The following is an 18,617-nucleotide window of genomic DNA, read 5'->3' on the forward strand; positions in this document are numbered from 1 at the left end:
ATACACACTGCGGTAGAAAAGGCATATGTTTTATGTGAAATTCCAAACTGGTTTTTTGTTCTGAGGTTGACTTCTTCTGACAACTCTTGTTGTTCTTCATGCCTTGCTTCCTTGCTCCACATGTAACTAATTCGTTGGGAGGCTGGTGTGTGGACAGCCTCATTTGAGGTGTTTTAGATCAGCAGAAACTCTGTCGAGTTCCACTGAACTGCGTTACATTGAACAAAATGAGTTCTTCCGTAGCTTTCATTCATCCCCCAAATATTTGTCTGATAATGTATGTCCTATGTGTTGTTCCAGGTGCTTTAATTTTCCTGGCTTAAAAGGAAATAAACCCCACTTTAAATAAAAAAAGTTGTAAGCCTTCCCTCTTTTGTGTTAACCCAGACAGTAAGAGTGCATCTAGGCTGAAGCAGAACAGCCGGCCCATTTTCCGGGCAGGCATCACTCTGGCCATTCCCAACATCGCCATGGTCCCTGCCCTGGAGGACATACAGCAGACACTGAATAAAGCCGTGGACTGCATCGTCAGTGTCACCAAGGGGGTTAGACAGTGGAGCAGCGAGCTGCTGTCCAAGGTGGGTGTGGGGTGAAGGCATCGTTGCATATGGAAGGTGCCGCTTTTATCGATGGGACCGAGCTGAAAAATATCCTTTTACTTTGTAGAAAAAGATGCAGGAGAGAAAAATGGCTGCTTTGCAGAATAATGAAGACAGTGATTCTGATGTTGAAATGGGAGAAAACGGACCTCAAGGTGAATGTTCCTTTGGGTCTTTTGAACCATTCATTGAAAAGCAATGTTGAAGGAGCTCAAATGGATTTTTCCCTCCATGCAATTCGTAACTCAGTGTTGATTGGAATATTAATTTACGAGCCTACTTTAAGTTAATGTAATATAAAAATCCATGTGTTTTAATGACTCCATGATAAATTGTGTTTCTTTAGTGTGTGTGTCCCAAATGTGGCTGCCTCACTGATTTCTGGTCCAATGTAATGCTAGGAACAGGGGCATAAGAAGGACTTCAGTCTTACAGTTTAAAGAGAAACTTGCCATCCTCACAATGAATATTTTCTGAGATTTAAGACACATTTTGTATCTTAACCCATTATGTGTCCTGTTGTGCTGACATGTTGTGATTTTTGCTGTATATCTCATGGTTTTCATTTGTAGTCTGTAAAATTAGAGAACATATGCTATCCAAGTCGCTAATGACATTAAATGTTGCCCTTAGTCCTGCAAACTCTAAGGCAACTCTGCAAAAGGCAGACCCCATGTAATTTTCAATTTTTCTTTATCTCCCTGTGTGATAAATCAACGGACCATGAGAAGAAACTGAAGCAGGTTTCTCTTTAAAATTGTCTGTTACTGAGGAGGATAAAAATAGCTCAAAGCAACTTTGCCCACAACTTACGGAATTACTTAACCCAAAAAAAGCACATGTTATTGTGTCCATTTCAATTTTTATGTTATTTGGAAACATAGCTTTATGTCCTAGAATAGTTTAAAATTCAGAATTTTCTAAGCTCAAACTATGCTCAGTCATGAGTTATATCTGAGATTGCAAAGAAAAAATGTTTAATGAGAAGCTGTATATATAATTTTGTCATGACAAAAGAGAGTTAAAAAGAGAAATTGTCAAAATTTATGAATTGCAGTTAAAGCAGCACTTAGCGGGAAATTGACAAAAGAAGAAATACCTCAAATCAATAACTTCATCTTCTATCTTAAATTATCTTCAAGGTTACTAATTTTTTTTTCCAGTGACAAATCTGTTGAGGTCCTCTCGAGAATTCCATTTATGTTCTCCACCTCAGAATTTGCAGTTGACTCTTGTTTTTCTGTTTCATTATCAGTATTCTCTATTTTGTGAGACGCAATTCTCACACTCTCCTTTAATTCTTTAGAACGGGTTTTCATTCGTTCTCTGAACATTTTATAAAAGCTGATAGAAATGTCCAGAGTTCTGAAAAAACTGATATTGACAAATGTTCCCCATTTTCAGTTGCTTTTGCAAGGAAGGAGGCTGTCAGAGGTCCTTCCTTTACAGAAGTGTCTTCCTTTCAGAAATCCCCTCAGTGTTTTAAAGCATATTCTCTTTGCTGTTGAGATAAACTTTTCTCTTTCTCTCTCTCTCTCTCTTTTGCTTTTTTTTTTGCTTTTAGATACCTTTGAGGTAGCCTCTGTAAACTTACCCATTCCTGTACAAACCAGGAACTATTATAAGAATGTGTCCGACAACAAAGAGATTGTGAAATTAGTCTCCGTGCTGAGCACAATCATCAACTCCACCAAAAAGGTATGTCAAGAGGGCTTGTCGTCAGAGCCCTGTGCTTTACAGTGTGTGCCTGTGTGCAGTCAAAGGTCACAAGCTTGTCCTACACACAGCCTGGGGATTAACCACTGTGCCTTCAGGGCTGGCAGTGGGGGGAAGCTACCGAACCTGGGATGTGGTCAGCAAATGTTCGTTTTAACTTAAGATTTTTCTTCGTAGATTGCAAACTGAAAAAGAGCGATTATTCCTACATTTCACACTGTGTTCTGTCTAATGCTGTAAACCCATGTGTTCACTGATTTAGTACACATAGACCTAATTGTTAAACAATTTGGTATGTTTCAAAGCGAACTGGTGTTGCGATTCACTTTCAGAGAATCGGTGATACCAGTAGCGACTAGTATCTTTTGAAACCTAGTAAGATTTATAGTCAGTTTTTCAGATGTTTATAGTCAGGTAAATCTCATAAACCATCAGCTGAAAATTTATGTGTGTTGCCACGTGGAAATAAGATAATACAGAGGACAGAGCAAATAGTAGTGTTGTTGGTACCAACTTATACTCAACAGGGGTGTAAATTCAGGTTAACTTTTCCTCCATTCTGCTCTTCTCCCAGATGCCCTGTTTTTATTCAGGCGAATCAGTTCTTGTTAGAAGGGTTCAAAACCCTGAAGTCAATTTCTACTTCAAAACAGTCTATATTCACGTTACCCCCCAAGACCTGTTGACTCTTTAAAAATGACTCTCAGTATTGAGGGGATGGTTGTCCCTCAGCAAATACATCTTTTCTGTTAGTCAGTTCAGAGAGAATGAGCTTCGTTTGTTTGGAAACATTTTGAAAAGCTGCCATTGCTGTAACCATGTGAAGAAGTATTATTAAGTTTAATTTCAATGTGTTCCTGAGGGACACATTTACATGTATGCATTTTCAATTTTCTCTTCTTAATATATCGTTGATCCTATATTTAATTTTGCCCTAGGGACAGTGTTCACATAATTCAATTTAACAAATATTTATCTAGCTCTTACTTTGTCAAGCTCCACAGAAATGATAAAGGTAAGTAGTCTATGATGATAAGAAACATTCAGATATATTTTTGAATGTTGCAGTAATCATGGGAAATACAATAAGATAAATCAATAATGAAGCTCATTACTGTCACTGAATATAAACATCCGTGATTATGAAAATAGCAGGGTAAGTCATAGCAGTCGAAATTAGCATACTGCTGGCAACAAAATGGTTATCTTTGTGTTATTTCTGTTGCGTTGACTTTTCTATTATATGAAGGAAGTGCAAATCTTAGGCACTTAGAATAACTTGAAGAACTTTTTCTGGATTGACAAGATGGATGAATTGCTTCCGGAAGAGTAAATATACACGTAAGCATCGTACCAGACATGGCCATTCCCCTGCAGCCAAGGACCCTTCTGGGTGATTCTGCCTCAACCAGGGAAAATCCCATGATCCCAGCCCTTTTCTTCTTGCCACAGCTGATTGGATCAGAATGTAAATCTGACCTACTTTCAGCAGATCCATAAGCTAGCCATCAACTTACAACCCTGCCGGCCTTGAAAGGATGAGCAGGACTGAACCATCGAAATAACCTTGGCAGGAAAAATCAGCAGAACAGCTGTACACATGCAGTGCAGGCAATTCTTCCTTATAGCGTCAGGTGACCTCCACTTTATTTTATTTTTTATTTTTTTTAGAACTTTTGAAATTAAGTTTTTATTATAATTCCAGTATTATTAACATAGAGTGGGTACTGCCACTTTAAAAACTACTGATTTAATAACGAGTGACACTGTGAGAAAAGATAAGTGAGAGTCCAAAACTTCTTTAGTTAGGGTATATTCGTAATATTATAAAGATTAGAGAATGTTGAAAGAGCTCAGGGTTCTGGAATTTCTACCCATATTTAGGCATCTTTGATAATCTGTAATTCATTCGCCAAGACATCATATGCTTGTGAAGTCCCATGCTGTGGCACTTCTTCCTGGGTATGAACGCCAACATCTCAGCCTGGGCCAGGGGACTGCTTTGGTGGCAAGTAGTGGCAGCTTAGCTTTGTGTGTTTTCATGAGTGAGACATCTCCGTAGCGGTTAAACCTGAAGCTGGGAGAGACATTTTAGCGGCCTGAGGGGAATGGTGGGGTGAAGCTGCTTGGTTTTCTTACAGGTAAAATTTGCCGAAGTGATTGGGCCATTGAGAATGCTGTCAATAATGTCATGTTTTTTTGCAAATAATGGCATTTTTAGAAAGAGATTTTACTTATTTATTTGACAGAGAGAGAGAGAGCACAAGCAGGGGGAGCAGGAGAGAGAGAGGGAGACTCGAGACTCCTCTACTGAGCAGGGAGCCTGATGCAGGGCTCGAATGCAGGGCTCTGGGACTGTGACCTGAGCTGAAGGCAGATGCTTAACTGAGGGAGCCACCCAGGTGTCCCAGTAATGGCATTTTTAATTCCATCTCAGTTTAGAAAATTTTTTCTCATGTAGATGTAACTCTGAAATTGTAAGTCAGTAGGAAAAGTTGATTCCCAACAGGTATAAACATTAACAATGATTATTTATAGATAATGATTTTCTGGTATGTAAATCTGCAAGGCTAATCTGAAAAAAAAAAAAAGGCTCAATGAGAGTTAAGTTAGTTGTTAATTGAAATTGTAGGCATCTCTGCTGTAATACAATGAGTGTATTCCTGAAAATCCTCTTGTGCAAGGTTGCACATTTAATTTAACATGGATTATGAGAAAAACAGGCTTGAGGCAGATCGCCGAAACCCGGAAATTTTGTTAATCACTGTAGTTACAAAACTATGACAATCACAGTAAAATTTCCACCCATTTAATAAGGGTAGAGTAAGTAAAGAACTTCATTATCAGAAAGTGAAGGAAACTTGGTGAACGGGTAGGTCTGAGAACAAGTTAAAGACGCTGTTACGGAAACAAGGAAACGATATAGAAAGACCATGTTGCACTGTGCAAAGGATGTTGTTGAAATGAAGTGGTGACCAAATTGGCCCCAAAGGAAAGCGTGGTGTAAGGACCGTGGCTCACAAGATTGTGCCCCTCCATGGCTGCTGCTTTAGCTGGTACAGAACAAAATGCTGGGAAAAAATAGCATCTGATGTGACCTCTTCATTACGTCAGCCTCTTCTCTGGTTACCTAATGTGAGTGAGCCGGTTCATCTCACAGAGGCACACTTTATAGCAAAGAGGACTGTTTATTAAAAAATGAATTTGGGGAGCGCCTGGGTGGCTCAGTGGGTTAAAGCCTCTGCCTTCAGCTCGGGTCATGATCTCAGGGTCCTGGGATGGAGCCCCATATCGGGCTCTCTGCTCAGTGGGGAGCCTGCTTCCCTTCCTCTCTCTGTCTGCTGCTCTGCCTACTTGTGATCTCTCCCTCTGTCAAATAAATAAATAAAGTCTTTTAAAAAAATGAATTTTTAAAACTTATATGCCATCCATAGTCAGTTATAAAAATAGTGGAAAAAGCTCCTGTTTACAATAATCTTTTCATTGAAAAATACCTAGGAACATACATGATAAAGAGTATGTGAAGTCTCTATTAAGATTCCTGTAACAGTTAACAAGTAATTAAAAAAATTAGAATATTTGGAAATATATACTATGTTCCTGGATGGGAAGATTTAATATTGTACAGATGCCAGTCCTAATCCAATGGGTGTATACATTTTATGTGATTCCATGCAACCTTCCAGTGGAGTTTGATGCTGGATATATTCTGTTTGCCTCTCCAGACCTTATCTCTGCCCTCTGACCTTGGGGAACAGATTAATAGATTTCCACTGAGGCTTCCAATAGATTTGACCAATGAGAAAGTCATGGGGGAGGGCTGATGCTGGTGGTAGTGTGGAGAAGAGGGAGGGGAAGAGAGTGACCTCAGACCTCAGATTTTTCCCATAGCACCCTTGGTGTGGCATGATTTCCAACTGTGGTTTCTGAACGGAAGGCCAGCTCCAATCAAGAGGCTCTCATCCAAAAGAGTCTTTAGGGACTTTTTTTTTTTTTCCAGTTTCTAGAAATGACCCCCCTCTCCTTTTGGCTAGGAAAGCTAATAGTTTTGTCATTGCTGCTCTTGATTTACTGTGTCCATGATGTACCTAGTTCCAGTTCCGTGGCATTTCTAACTACTCACACAGCTCACTAATTAAGGATTGTAACAGACCTGTGGGAACCAACAGCAGTTGACCAACATTCATGTATACATCCATTTCCACATCTTTCCTCTCAACACAAATCTGTTATTTGTATTCTAGGAAGTTATTACATCTATGGATTGCTTTAAACGTTACAATCATATTTGGCAAAAAGAGAAAGAAGAAATGGTTATGATGTTTATTACGAAAAACCCCTTGCTCTCTGAATTTGAGTCTCAGATTCTCTATTTCCAAAAGCTAGAGCAGGAAATTAATGCTGAGCCAGAGTGCATCTGTGTGGGTGCTGTTGCTCTGTACACAGGTTGGTTCATTTTCTCTCATAAAAATTCAACAGTATTGTTCTGTCTCTTTACCTAGATTAGTATTCCAGAGAGTCTAGCTATCATTAAGATTGACTTTCCTTTTATGGGCTTTAAGTTTAAGACCAATTTGTAGATTTGTTTTTAATTCCCTTCTGCATAATTATATATTCTGTACTATTTTGAACACATTGCTACTAGACCTTGAAAGTAAATGCTAATTCAGAGAAAGAGGGTGTGCATGTTGTATTTGGAATCAAAATTCACCCTTCCTTTAATAAATAATGATAAACATTTGAGGCTTATCTCCAATGGTTTTTTCTTTAGCATTTCAAAATAATGTTCCAAATTGTTGTAAGACAAGCTTTATAAAATGAATGAATACATAATGAGTAGGAAAATCTTTTTTTTTTTTCCAGTTTGATTCTCTTATGTACTACAAGGTAAATTGCAAGGTATTTATTATTGGTGAACAACAGCACTCTGTCTTTTCTTACTGGTTCAAATTTTTCAAACTGATCTGTGGACATTTGGGTTTTACAGCTGACTTGAAGTTCACTCTGACTACTGAGACAAAGGCCTGGATGGTTTTCATCGGCCGTCACTGTAACAAAAAATACAGGAGTGAGATGGAAAACATTTTTACACTTGTTGAAGAATTCAATAAGAAACTGAATCGTCAGATTAAAGACCTAGATGATATTCGGATTACTATGGCGGCACTGAAAGAAATCAGGGAGCAGCAAATCTCCATTGACTTTGAAGTAGGACCTATTGAGGTAACTGATAATCATTTGCTCATTTTGGAATTATCTTTACATGTTGAGTGATATTAGCTGAAGTATTGTCTAGGTCTGGACTGTACTTACAAATAGATACATATCTAACTGAAGAACAGTTTCGGTAATGATGATATCTAACTTTATAGGATACCTTCTGTGGGTCAGTTCTGGTCCTTTATGTGACATCTAAGCTTCCTAAGTGTATAGCCTGGGATGGGGATTTCTGCACAAGGGGTAGCTAAGAGAGGGTATGATACTAGCTGTAGACTGATTTCTGCTTGATCCCATGGGGTACTCTAGAGCATGAGATATATCACATAGTCAGTCCTACCTCGAGGGAAGGAAGACTGCCCTTTATACCCACAAGTCAATTCATCATTGACCATAATTTTCCTCTGAGGAGGCTCCCATTTAGTGGAGAACAATTTTGCAGGGAAAGAGGCAGCGATGATCTCCACAGACAGCACTCCTAGCAGCTGTGATAGGAATACCAGCTGGTTAACAGGACCTGGATGGAGCTGTGGAGGAGGAAAAATTCACCCTCTACCCTTCTTGGTGTTCTAGATGATTTTAGAATTAAATTGACATGAGACATTATCAGGAGAAAACCCAAAGTTTTATTATTTATATGCAAAGGCCCAATAATGAAATTATTAGTAATGAAATTATTTAGTAATGAAATTACTAAAAAAATGAGCAAGACAGGCAGTTTTTTAAAAAATTTTTTATTTTTTATAAACATATATTTTTATCCCCAGGGGTACAGGTCTGTGAATCGCCAGGTTAACACACTTCACAGCACTCACCAAAGCACATACCCTCCCCAATGTCCATAACCCACCCCCCCTTCTCCCAACCCCCCTCCCCCAAGCAACCCTCAGTTTGTTTTGTGAGATTAAGAGTCACTTATGGTTTGTTTCCCTTCTGATCCCATCTTGTTTCATTGATTCTTCTCCTACCCACTTAAGCCCCCATGTTGCATCACCACTTCCTCATATCAGGGAGATCATATGTGAGTAAGACAGGCAGTTTTTATGCTTTTTAGGCAAAGAGACAATAAATGAGTGTGTGTGTGCGTCTGACTGGCAGAAATTAAATTTTCCTTCTTTTGTGTAGGAATCCTATGCCCTGCTTAACAAATACGGGCTTCTGATAGCAAAGGAAGAGATGGACAAAGTTGATACTCTGCGTTATTCTTGGGAGAAGCTTCTGGCACGTGCCAGAGAAGTTCAGAATGAATTAGTCTCACTGCAGCCTGGTTTCCGGAAGGAACTTATCAGCACCGTGGAGGTCTTCCTCCAGGACTGTCACCAGTTCTACCTGGACTATGATTTGGTACAACTCCAGCTTTTTCTGTTTGTGTTTTTGGGGAAGAGCGAACAGAGCATGCCAAATGTTCAAAGATTTATGTCAAGTTTAATGAAATTCCCTAGGAGTGGGAATTTTATTTTAATGAGAGCAATCTACAAAAAGAGAATTTAAGAAGTGCTGTCCATGTTGTGTCATTGGTCTGTTCCTGAGGTTGTCTGATAACTTTCTAAACTTGTGTAGACAAATGCTATTCACATATAGTTAAAACAGACCTATAGCTTTCCTTGGTTCTACAAATACTGCAGAGTTCCTCGCATGTGCCAGGCACTGTCCTTGGTGCTGAAGACAGTGAACAAGACAGATGGAGTTCATGTTTTAGTTATTCAAGAGTTTTAGTGCCAACTCTCCTACTGGGAATATGCTGTATAATAAGACACATTTCTAGCCAATTATAATATACCACAGAAAGGAAATATGTAGCGTAAAGGGTACAGTTTGTGTCTACTATATAGGAAAAACACACCAAACCACAAAGTTGGTGGAGTTATGAGATTGGATCCATGGACTAACTTCATGGATGAAGAAGTGCAGAAATCTACCCATTGTAGGTGTTTAATGTAGGAAAACCTGTTGGGAATGTTAAGGTTAAAGGTCACTTTGCAAATAGATATGAGAATGGTAAAAACACATTAGGGTTTTAATTGAAAACCAGATATATGGGCTTCTTATCGAGTGCTTATTGACATTTCTTTGCCTGGGTCACCTAAGAAATGAATAGTATTAGTTTTTAATTTTCAAAATTTCTTGAAATTTAGAAGTTGTGGTATTTGTTGTGGTATTATTTGGAAGTTGTGATTTTTTTAGACTTGAAAATATTTCCAAATGAGACACTTTCCTGAGTCCTTTTCTACAATTAAAAAATGAAGTTTCTTGTCATTGATGTGACATGCATGAAAGCTAACTTTGATGCACAAAAAACCCATAGGCAACACTTCATTCTATTTTATATTTAACTTTTTGTTTCAGAATGGTCCAATGGCCAGTGGCTTGAAACCCCAGGAAGCCAGTGATAGGCTTATCATGTTTCAGGTAATCTTTTTAGTTTCTATGGCCTCCTAAACAACCAAAACGTTAAGGTGTTTTGGACACATACATTTCCCCCCTTAATATAGAAAGGCCTATTGTGGAATGTTTTTAACAATGTGATTTGGGATGATTATAATTGGAGTTAGTTTCTATGTAGTTAGCTATAGTTATTTACTATTCTTACTTGTCTGTGCTCAGAGATCATACATGTTTGCTTCTTTGCCAAGCTTTTGAAATTTACGTGTTTATTCATGTGTCAGTCATCTTGATGAGTTTCCTCTTATGTTTTCTTTAGAATCAATTTGATAATATCTATCGGAAATATATCACCTATACCGGAGGAGAGGAGCTTTTTGGGCTGCCAGTTACTCAGTATCCTCAGCTTCTTGAAATAAAGAAGCAATTAAATCTTCTACAGAAAATATATACTCTATACAACACCGTCATAGAAACTGTAAATAGCTATCATGATATCCTTTGGTCAGAAGTGAATATTGAAAAAATCAACAGTGAACTTTCAGAGTTCCAGAACAGGTGAGAAATTAAATGTTTAGTACGCCCAGAGCTATTGAATCTCAAATGCTTTCTTTTTTGATAGGTTGTCAAGTTCTCTTCTCACCCCCAGATGTTTTGCAAGCACATCTCGTGCTGCCTTGCTGTTGTCTGTTGACATCACCCCTGTCAGACACTATTTATTAATTACCCCTGTGTGTGCGTGGTGAGACAAGCACATCATTTAAACCTGGATGAATCTGGTCCAGGGCTTTTCTGCATCTTGAAGGGAGATGATCTCTATTTATGTTATACTTACCAACATTTGAAGTTTATGTGAGATGACTTCCTATAATAAAAACAGGAGCCCTTTGATTTTTCTTTATTCTTTTAAGTGTTGAGCCCAATGAAAATAGAGGGTCATTTGTTACATTTTTTTTTTTTTTTTTGGTTGACAGCCTGATACACTCTGTTGTGCTTTGTACTTAGAAGGCTCTTAATACCTGTTAGTAGAATTGAGTTGAATTGGGAGGTACCTCTATCCTTTAAAATAATGCCTTTTTTTTCTAGTTAATTTTTATGAGAAAATTGAAAAAAATCTTTCCTCATTGGGAGGAACAATCTTCTATAATGTATAAGTTTGTTATATTAACAGATATCCTCTCAGTCCTGAGATTTGAAAATGTGGTAAATATTCAAAATGACTGTTTTTGATAGAAATGCTAGGAGAGAGTCTTGGATGAGGTACAGTCAGGCTCACCTTTGAATAGCTGCTCATGGTGTTCACTTCGCAGGTGTCGGAAGCTGCCTCGAGCCTTGAAGGACTGGCAGGCTTTCTTGGATCTGAAGAAGACCATTGATGACTTCAGTGAATGTTGCCCACTCCTGGAGCACATGGCCAGTAAGGCTATGATGGAGAGGCACTGGGAAAGGATAGCTGCTCTCACTGGGCATAGTCTGGATGTGGGGAATGAAGCCTTTAAATTGAGAAATATCATGGAGGCACCTCTTCTGAAATACAAGGAAGAAATAGAGGTACAGTTGATAGAAAGTATGATGCAGTGGGGGGATTGGAAGGTCCCATAGGGTTTATTTTGATAGTGTTCCTACATTACAGAATGTTGGATCAGGAAACCATATTAAGTGAATTAAAATGCTTTTCAGGGCATTCAGCTCTTCCTTCCTTCAACAAATGTTTACATGACAGGTTCTGTGTTAAGTGCTGGGAACATAAGGATACATTCCTGCATTCACAGATGATTAATAATTTGTGTAGTGAAATAGTTATCCAAATAAACGTATAGTTACAAGATGGGGTAAATACCATTAGAGTAAAAGTATCTGCACTAGGACAGACTATAATAATAAGCTTAACCTCTTTGGGGGTGGGGAGTGTTAAAGTAGGGAATGCTGGAGTGCATGTCCATGACTGCTGGGGAGTACGTGTCCATGAGCTTCTGTGGTAGGGCAGGGAGAGGTTTGGAAAGTGCCAGAAGTCAGTGTCAGGCAGGTAAGACAGCATGTGTAAAAGGTCTGAGGTGTGTTTGGGAAAGCAGAGGAAAGCCAGCATAATTTGGTCTTTGGGCCCATGGGGAGCCATCTGGGAGACATATTTTGAGCGGAGATGACATGGTTGGGTTTGCATTTTGTAAAGACCGCTGTGGTAAATGCATGGAGAAAGGATTGGGGGATGGCCAGTGGGAATGATGGGACAGTCTACTGAGAGCTATAAGAATATCTCAGACAAGAGATAATGGTATCTTGGGCGAGAGGGCAGGCAGTGAAGCTGGAGAGGAGAGAGAAGATTGAGAAGATCTTTAGAAGGCAAAGCTGGGTAGAATTTGGTGAGTGGGGGAACATGGTAGGAGAAAAAAATGGGAAGGGTTAAGGAGGAACCCTAGATTCCCTGCTGAGAAATCTCAGTGGCTGAGTGTGCTAATCAGTGAGATGGGGAATTATTGGAAGGGGATCAGTTGGATGACAAGGTGCAGAGAACTTAGGGCATGAATCTGATATTTTACAGACTGTGTTTGGGATTCTCTGGATAGATCCAAGTACAGAGGCCCAGTTGGCAAATGGATATGGGTCTTATATGGAGACACAAAAGGTTACAGGCTATGGGCATAGAAGAGCTCACCCAGAGAGGGAGTGCAGCACGAGAGGAGGAGAGGGCAAGGACAGGGCTTGGCTCATAGTCCAGAAATAAATGTGGCTGCAGAGGAGCCTGGGATAGTCAGGTTTCTGTTAATTCCTCCTCTCGTACTGCACGGATTTGGCTCTAGGGTTAAGTCAGATACACAGTAAACTTTGAGTCTTTGATTAGAGTTTCAAAATTTAAAAGGTTTTTACATGATCTATTTTTATCCAAATGGAGATATAATTGACATATAACATTGTATAAGTTTAAGGTATATAATGTATTGAGTAGATACACTGATATTGCTGCATGATTGTCACTGTGCCGTTAGCTAACAGCTCTGTTGGCCACATAGTTACCATTTCATCTAGCAGTGGTAGCAGTTAAGCTCTAATCTATTAGAAAGTTTAATATTTGCAATAGAGTTTTGTTCTCTATAATCCCTATCCTGTGTATTGGATCTCCAGGCCTTATTCATCTACTGGTTGCAAGTATGTACCCTTAAACATCTGTCCTATTGGGGTGCCTGGGTGGCTCAGTGGGTTTAAAGCCTCTGCCTTCAGCTCAGGTCATGATCTCAGGGTCCTGGGATCGAGCCCTGCATTGGGCTTTCTGCTCAGCGGCGAGCCTGCATCCTCCTCTCTCCCTCTCTGCCTGCCTTTCTGCCTACTTGTGATCTCTCTCTATCAAATAAATAAAATCTTTAAAAACAAAACAAAACAAAAGAAAACAAAAAACATCTGTCCTATTGCCCCTCTTCCAGCCTCTGGTAATTACCATTCCCCTTGGTTCTTTTTTGAGTTTGGTGTTTTCGGATTCCACATGTAAGGGATATCATAGAGTATTTGTCTCTGTCTGACTTGTCTCAGCCTAATGCCCTCAAGTTCTGTCTATGTTGTTGCCAATGGCAGGATGTCTTTTCTCATGGCTGAATAGCATTCCATTGTTACATGTCTTTTCTGTCATCTTTCTTTCTGGTAGAGTTTGATGGGAAGTTTTCCAACTTAAGGTTCTGTTGTTAGTAATAGCTCCATCTTCATCTCTTTCCCTAATTGTGTATCTTCATACACATGCTCCATTTCTTATATTGCATTTTATAGCTGGAAAAAAAGTATAGGAACATACGAGGCAAATAGTGAGGTCAGGACCTTTGCTGAATCTGGACTGTTGATGAAGGATGTGTGACTTTCGTGTGATCCAACGAGAGCTTGCAATTTTAATAGGACATCTGCATCAGTGCAGTGAAAGAGAGGGACATTGAGCAGAAGCTGAAGCAGGTGATGAACGAGTGGGACAGCAAAGCATTCACCTTTGGCAGCTTTAAAGCTCGTGGAGAGCTCCTCTTACGGGGAGACAGCACCGCAGAAATCATCGCCAGCATGGAGGACAGCTTGATGCTGCTGGGCTCCCTTCTGAGCAACAGGTAAGAAGTCCATCCGTCGCTCCCCTGAGATTCGGGAAACATTGTAACAAACACTTTTAAGGGAAATTCATTTTTAAGATGCCGCAGTAGCCCCCATATCATTTAAATGTTAAAAATCCTTGTTGTAATTTTCTCCTCTGCCACAGCATGTATAATCCCTTTTTTATTTCATTATCCCCTGTTTGTGGGATGTGTCTGAGACCGTCAACTGGACAAAATAGCACAACATGTAATTAGCCACTCGGATCTTGCAGAACGTTTCAGCTTTGCTGCTGACAAGCCTCGCCGCACAGCTGACAGCTCGACCGGCTCTGGAGTCCAGGGGAAATTAGGCTGAGTTTCAGAATAATCATCTACTTGGGAAATCATTGTGCCAACATATGTGGACTAGAAACTCTTAGTTGTGTCCATACTTTAATGAGATGACAGATTAAGATGGAGAAGGAATTTAATTCATAAAAAGAAGTAAAACAGCGCAGTCAGATACTAGTCTAACACTTCTACCTGACACTTCCCAGCAAAGCCTTCACGCTTTGGACACAGGAGTGTTAGACTCATGAACCGAATGTTTCCTTGGTCCATTGCTTGGCTTTGCTCTTTCGGAAATAATTTCTTGTTCTCTAGCATCTTCTCAAATATTTGGTGATAGGGTATCATGTGGGTATCATTGAGATATGAGTTTTTTGCATTCTGTCTTTCAAATATCACTCTACCTTGTGTACACATATGTTTCAGTAATTTTAATGTAAGGATTAATAACCCCTTAATACTGTTTGCATAGAAATTTCTCTCCATATTTACTTGGTTCACTTGAGTGTTTGAAGTGAGTAATCTGGAGTATACAATTAGATCTTAGAGATTTAGACCATTGGTAATCTTGACTCTGAACTGCTCAGGATTTGAGAGTTTTAATGAATTCGGTTGTGATTCATACCCAAGTAAGATAAAGGATGGATGGAAAATAGCACTCCTTAGGGAGGTAGAAAATGTAGACTTATAAATTAAGTAAAAATTATTTATGCTGAGGATCAGTCAACTCTCCTTACAATGACATTGAATTCACAGACAAGAGTTGTGTGAGGAACACATATGCAGTACGAATTTGTTGAACACCTACGTGTGCCCTGTGCTCTTCTGGAAAGAAGAGGGAATAAAACAAAGACCTCCATTGCCGTGGAACTGCATTCTAGTGAAAAACATAAATAACCCCCCTGAAAATGTGCAATATTGAAACGGTTTATTTAACAATTAAGACTATGGGAATGAAAATTTTATTCACGAATATGACTCATATTTGAGAAGACTTCAAGTCCATAGTCTGTTGGAATAGGAATGTCGATAAGGGAGAAGAAGAAGAGGGAGAACAGCAATAGGCAGTGGAATCATTTAGAATTTTATCTGCGAATAATAGAGGCACCACACATGACATTGCGTGCATCCGACTGAGGTTTGCGTGTCTCTCACATAAGGGAATCTCTAAGGTTGATGAGAAGCTCCACCTCATCATCAGGGACCTAGGCCTTGTCTGGCTTACTCTTCTGTCTCGTCCAAGTGTGGTCCTTCCCTACCGTAATTCCCCTTCTGTCCTGTGCTGCGACTGCTCCTCCAGAACAGTGGTTCTCAGAGTTGGCTACAAGCTGGACACACCTAGGGACTTCCATCCCTGTGCCTGGGCCACATCTCAGACCGGTCGAATCAGTCTCCTGGAGGTGGGGTCCGGGAGGGCACGAGTCGTTTTTAAGGTCTGCTGGATGATCCCAGACTGCAGGCGAGGTTAAGAACTACTGATGTGGAACTTAGTCCTGGGACTGCACGCTGCCGCAGAGGAGGCTGGGAAATTCGGTACTGTAACTGGGCAGCTCTGTGTCCAGGGAGAAATGGAGTTCTCTATCCAAAGAGAAGGAGAAAAGACATTGCAAGACCACGTCAGTTTCTGTCTCAAGAAAGAAAAAGGGGAGCTATAGGTGAACTATAAAAAGTGGCTTTCGGAGTGTACACGTACAGATGTGTAAGCCCTAACACATGCACATTTGCATGTGCACATGCACACACACACACATACACACAAAAGTGGCTTTCAGAGTGTACACGTACAGATGTGTGAGCCCTAACACATGCACACTTGCGTGTGCACACATGCACACATACATGCATACACACAAAAGTGGCCTTCGGAGTGTACACGTACGGATGTGTAAGCCCTAACACATGCACACACAAAAGTGGCCTTCGGAGTGTACACGTACAGATGTGTAAGCCCTAACACATGCACACTTGCATGTGCGCACACACACACACACACACACACACAAAAGTGGCTTTCAGAGTGTACACGTACAGATGTGTGAGCCCTAACACATGCACACTTGCGTGTGCACACACGCACACATACACGCATACACACAAAAGTGGCTTTTGGAGTGTACACGTACGGATGTGTAAGCCCTAACACATGCACACTTGCGTGTGCGCACACACACACACACACACGCACACATACACAATCATGAGTGGGTGGATATGAGTGAGTGGGAAGTTGGAAAGAGACCCAGAAAAGGGGAGTTTAGAGAGATCGCAGAGGTTGTCATATTTGAAAATTGAATTAGTTGTTTGGTCTCCACCAGTGTCTCTGTAATTACTCCATTTAAATGAAAAACCAGAGAGTTCCTGGAATGAGCACAGAAGGTCAGCAGAAAGAATATTATGCTCTTGGCTGTAGCAACACTGACTCGCATTTTATTTCTCTAGAAGTTGGGTGGAGTCAAGTCTAAGTTGCTAACAAGTTGAGCAATGTACAATAAATAGTGATGAATTTGTCACTTGGTAGCATCATTTTAAAAGCCAGGAACAGGGGGCAGCTGGCTGGCTCAATCTGAAGAGCATGCGGCTCTTGACCTCAGGGTTGTGAGTTCAAGCCTCACGTTGGATGAAGAGATTACTTAAATAAATAGAACTTTAAAAAGCCAGCAACATAAAGTCCTAAAGAAATGGGTAAAGATTAGGATAAAAAAAAATCTTTCAGTTTGAAAAGAACAATTAAAAGAAAACACTAAAAAAAAAATTACTACCCAAATGCTGAACGTATGTATTTTCCATTTTAGGTACAATATGCCATTCAAGGCCCAGATTCAAAAGTGGGTGCAGTGCCTTTCCAACTCAACAGACATCATTGAGAACTGGATGATGGTGCAGAACTTGTGGATTTACCTAGAAGCTGTCTTTGTTGGAGGAGATATTGCTAAGCAGCTGCCCAAGGTTTGAATATTGTCCTTAGGATTTCATCAGAGGTTTAGCTTAGAGAACTGTCTAATAGCTAATAATTCCTTTAAAAATGCAATAATAGCTCAACCCCTCTTGAGCCACACCCCCCTCAATCTTTTTGTTGTTGCCTTGGAACTATTTTTTAAAGAGCAGCTGTGGATAAGAAGGGATGCAATTGCTAGAGAATTGGGCCATTTTGTAGGAAGTGGAGGATTAAGAAAACAAAGGACAGATGCCTGCATAGTTGATACGTTTCTTCAGGTAATTTGAAGGTAGAATTTGGAACAGTGTAGAATTATGGAATTGTTATCTCGACAATGGTGGGATAATTTCTTTTGCTATTACTGATAGTTTAAAACAACCATGCTGAGCGGTATACCCAATTATATCTGCACCGGAAAACTGGGAGGTGGAAACAGGCAGGAAAAATCTCCAGAACAAAAAAAGGACTTCTCAGGATTGTCACCAAATTAAATCATCTCACGAGGAAAATGGAGGGTAGTATTTTGAGATTTTTATTTCTACCAAATCTCAAGGATTCTTATTCAATTACCTTAAATTGTTTGCAAAATTGCAATGTTTTAACGATATGCTTGGGTTTTAGAAGCACAATTATGTTGAGCGCTCTCTGTGCTCGGCCTTCCTACCTTTCCTGTGACAAGTTTTCAGTGTCATTATAGAGGACAGATCTGTTGGCCTATGTATTTTTTACCTACCACTGAAATGTTTCCACACACTGAAATTTTAAGTATTTGTATTTAGTTTTGCTTTTATATTTGGGCAAGGGTTTCTTCTTGCTGGGGGGAGGTGAATCTCAAATTGGACTTAATAGTGGAAACTTGTCACATACAATATTGAAGGAGCTGGGTGGGGTGTCTGGGTCTCCTATTTGATATTACATACTTATTGGTAAATTATAGGAAGTTTAAGGGAAGAAAACAAAAATTATTTCTACTCTCTCAAATTAATCTCCGTATTTTCCACTTATTTCTTCTAAAAATATCTACGTTTAAAAATTTTTATAGCATTAGGGTTATACTATAATTAATTTTGTTTTATTTATTTATTTATTAAAGATTTATTTATTTGAAGAGAGTGCACAGTCTCTTTTTAAAGACTTTATTTATTTGAGAGAGAGCAAGAGCGGGGTTAGGGGCAGAGGAAGAGGGAGAAGCAGACTCCCTGCTAAACAGGGAGCCTGATGTGGGGCTCCATGTGAGGCTTGATGTGGGGCTTGATCCGAGGACTCTGCGATCATGACCTGAGCTGAAACCCAGAGTCAGATGCTTAATTGACTAAGCCATCCAGACATCCCCTAATTTTGTATCTGATTTTTAAATGTTTGCCTTGTTTCCTAGATATGAAA

The 18,617-nt window shown here is 39.7% G+C and overlaps 1 protein-coding gene across 1 annotated transcript in view; it reads left to right on the forward strand.

Annotated features, from left to right (window-relative positions):
* DNAH5 (dynein axonemal heavy chain 5) overlaps positions 1-18,617 on the forward strand; it is a 215,567-nt gene that overhangs the window by 53,983 nt on the left and 142,967 nt on the right. Inside the window, exons 20-30 of the mRNA XM_082725156.1 lie at positions 388-578; positions 667-754; positions 2,164-2,297; positions 6,560-6,761; positions 7,303-7,538; positions 8,658-8,876; positions 9,879-9,941; positions 10,234-10,472; positions 11,225-11,465; positions 13,791-13,990; positions 17,092-17,245. Of these exons, the coding sequence (XP_082581282.1) occupies positions 388-578; positions 667-754; positions 2,164-2,297; positions 6,560-6,761; positions 7,303-7,538; positions 8,658-8,876; positions 9,879-9,941; positions 10,234-10,472; positions 11,225-11,465; positions 13,791-13,990; positions 17,092-17,245 (1,967 nt within the window). The remainder of the gene's footprint in view (positions 1-387; positions 579-666; positions 755-2,163; positions 2,298-6,559; positions 6,762-7,302; positions 7,539-8,657; positions 8,877-9,878; positions 9,942-10,233; positions 10,473-11,224; positions 11,466-13,790; positions 13,991-17,091; positions 17,246-18,617) is intronic.

The sequence above is a fragment of the Mustela nivalis genome, assembly GCF_964662115.1.
Source record: "Mustela nivalis genome assembly, chromosome: 3".
Classification (NCBI taxonomy): Eukaryota; Metazoa; Chordata; class Mammalia; order Carnivora; family Mustelidae; genus Mustela; species Mustela nivalis.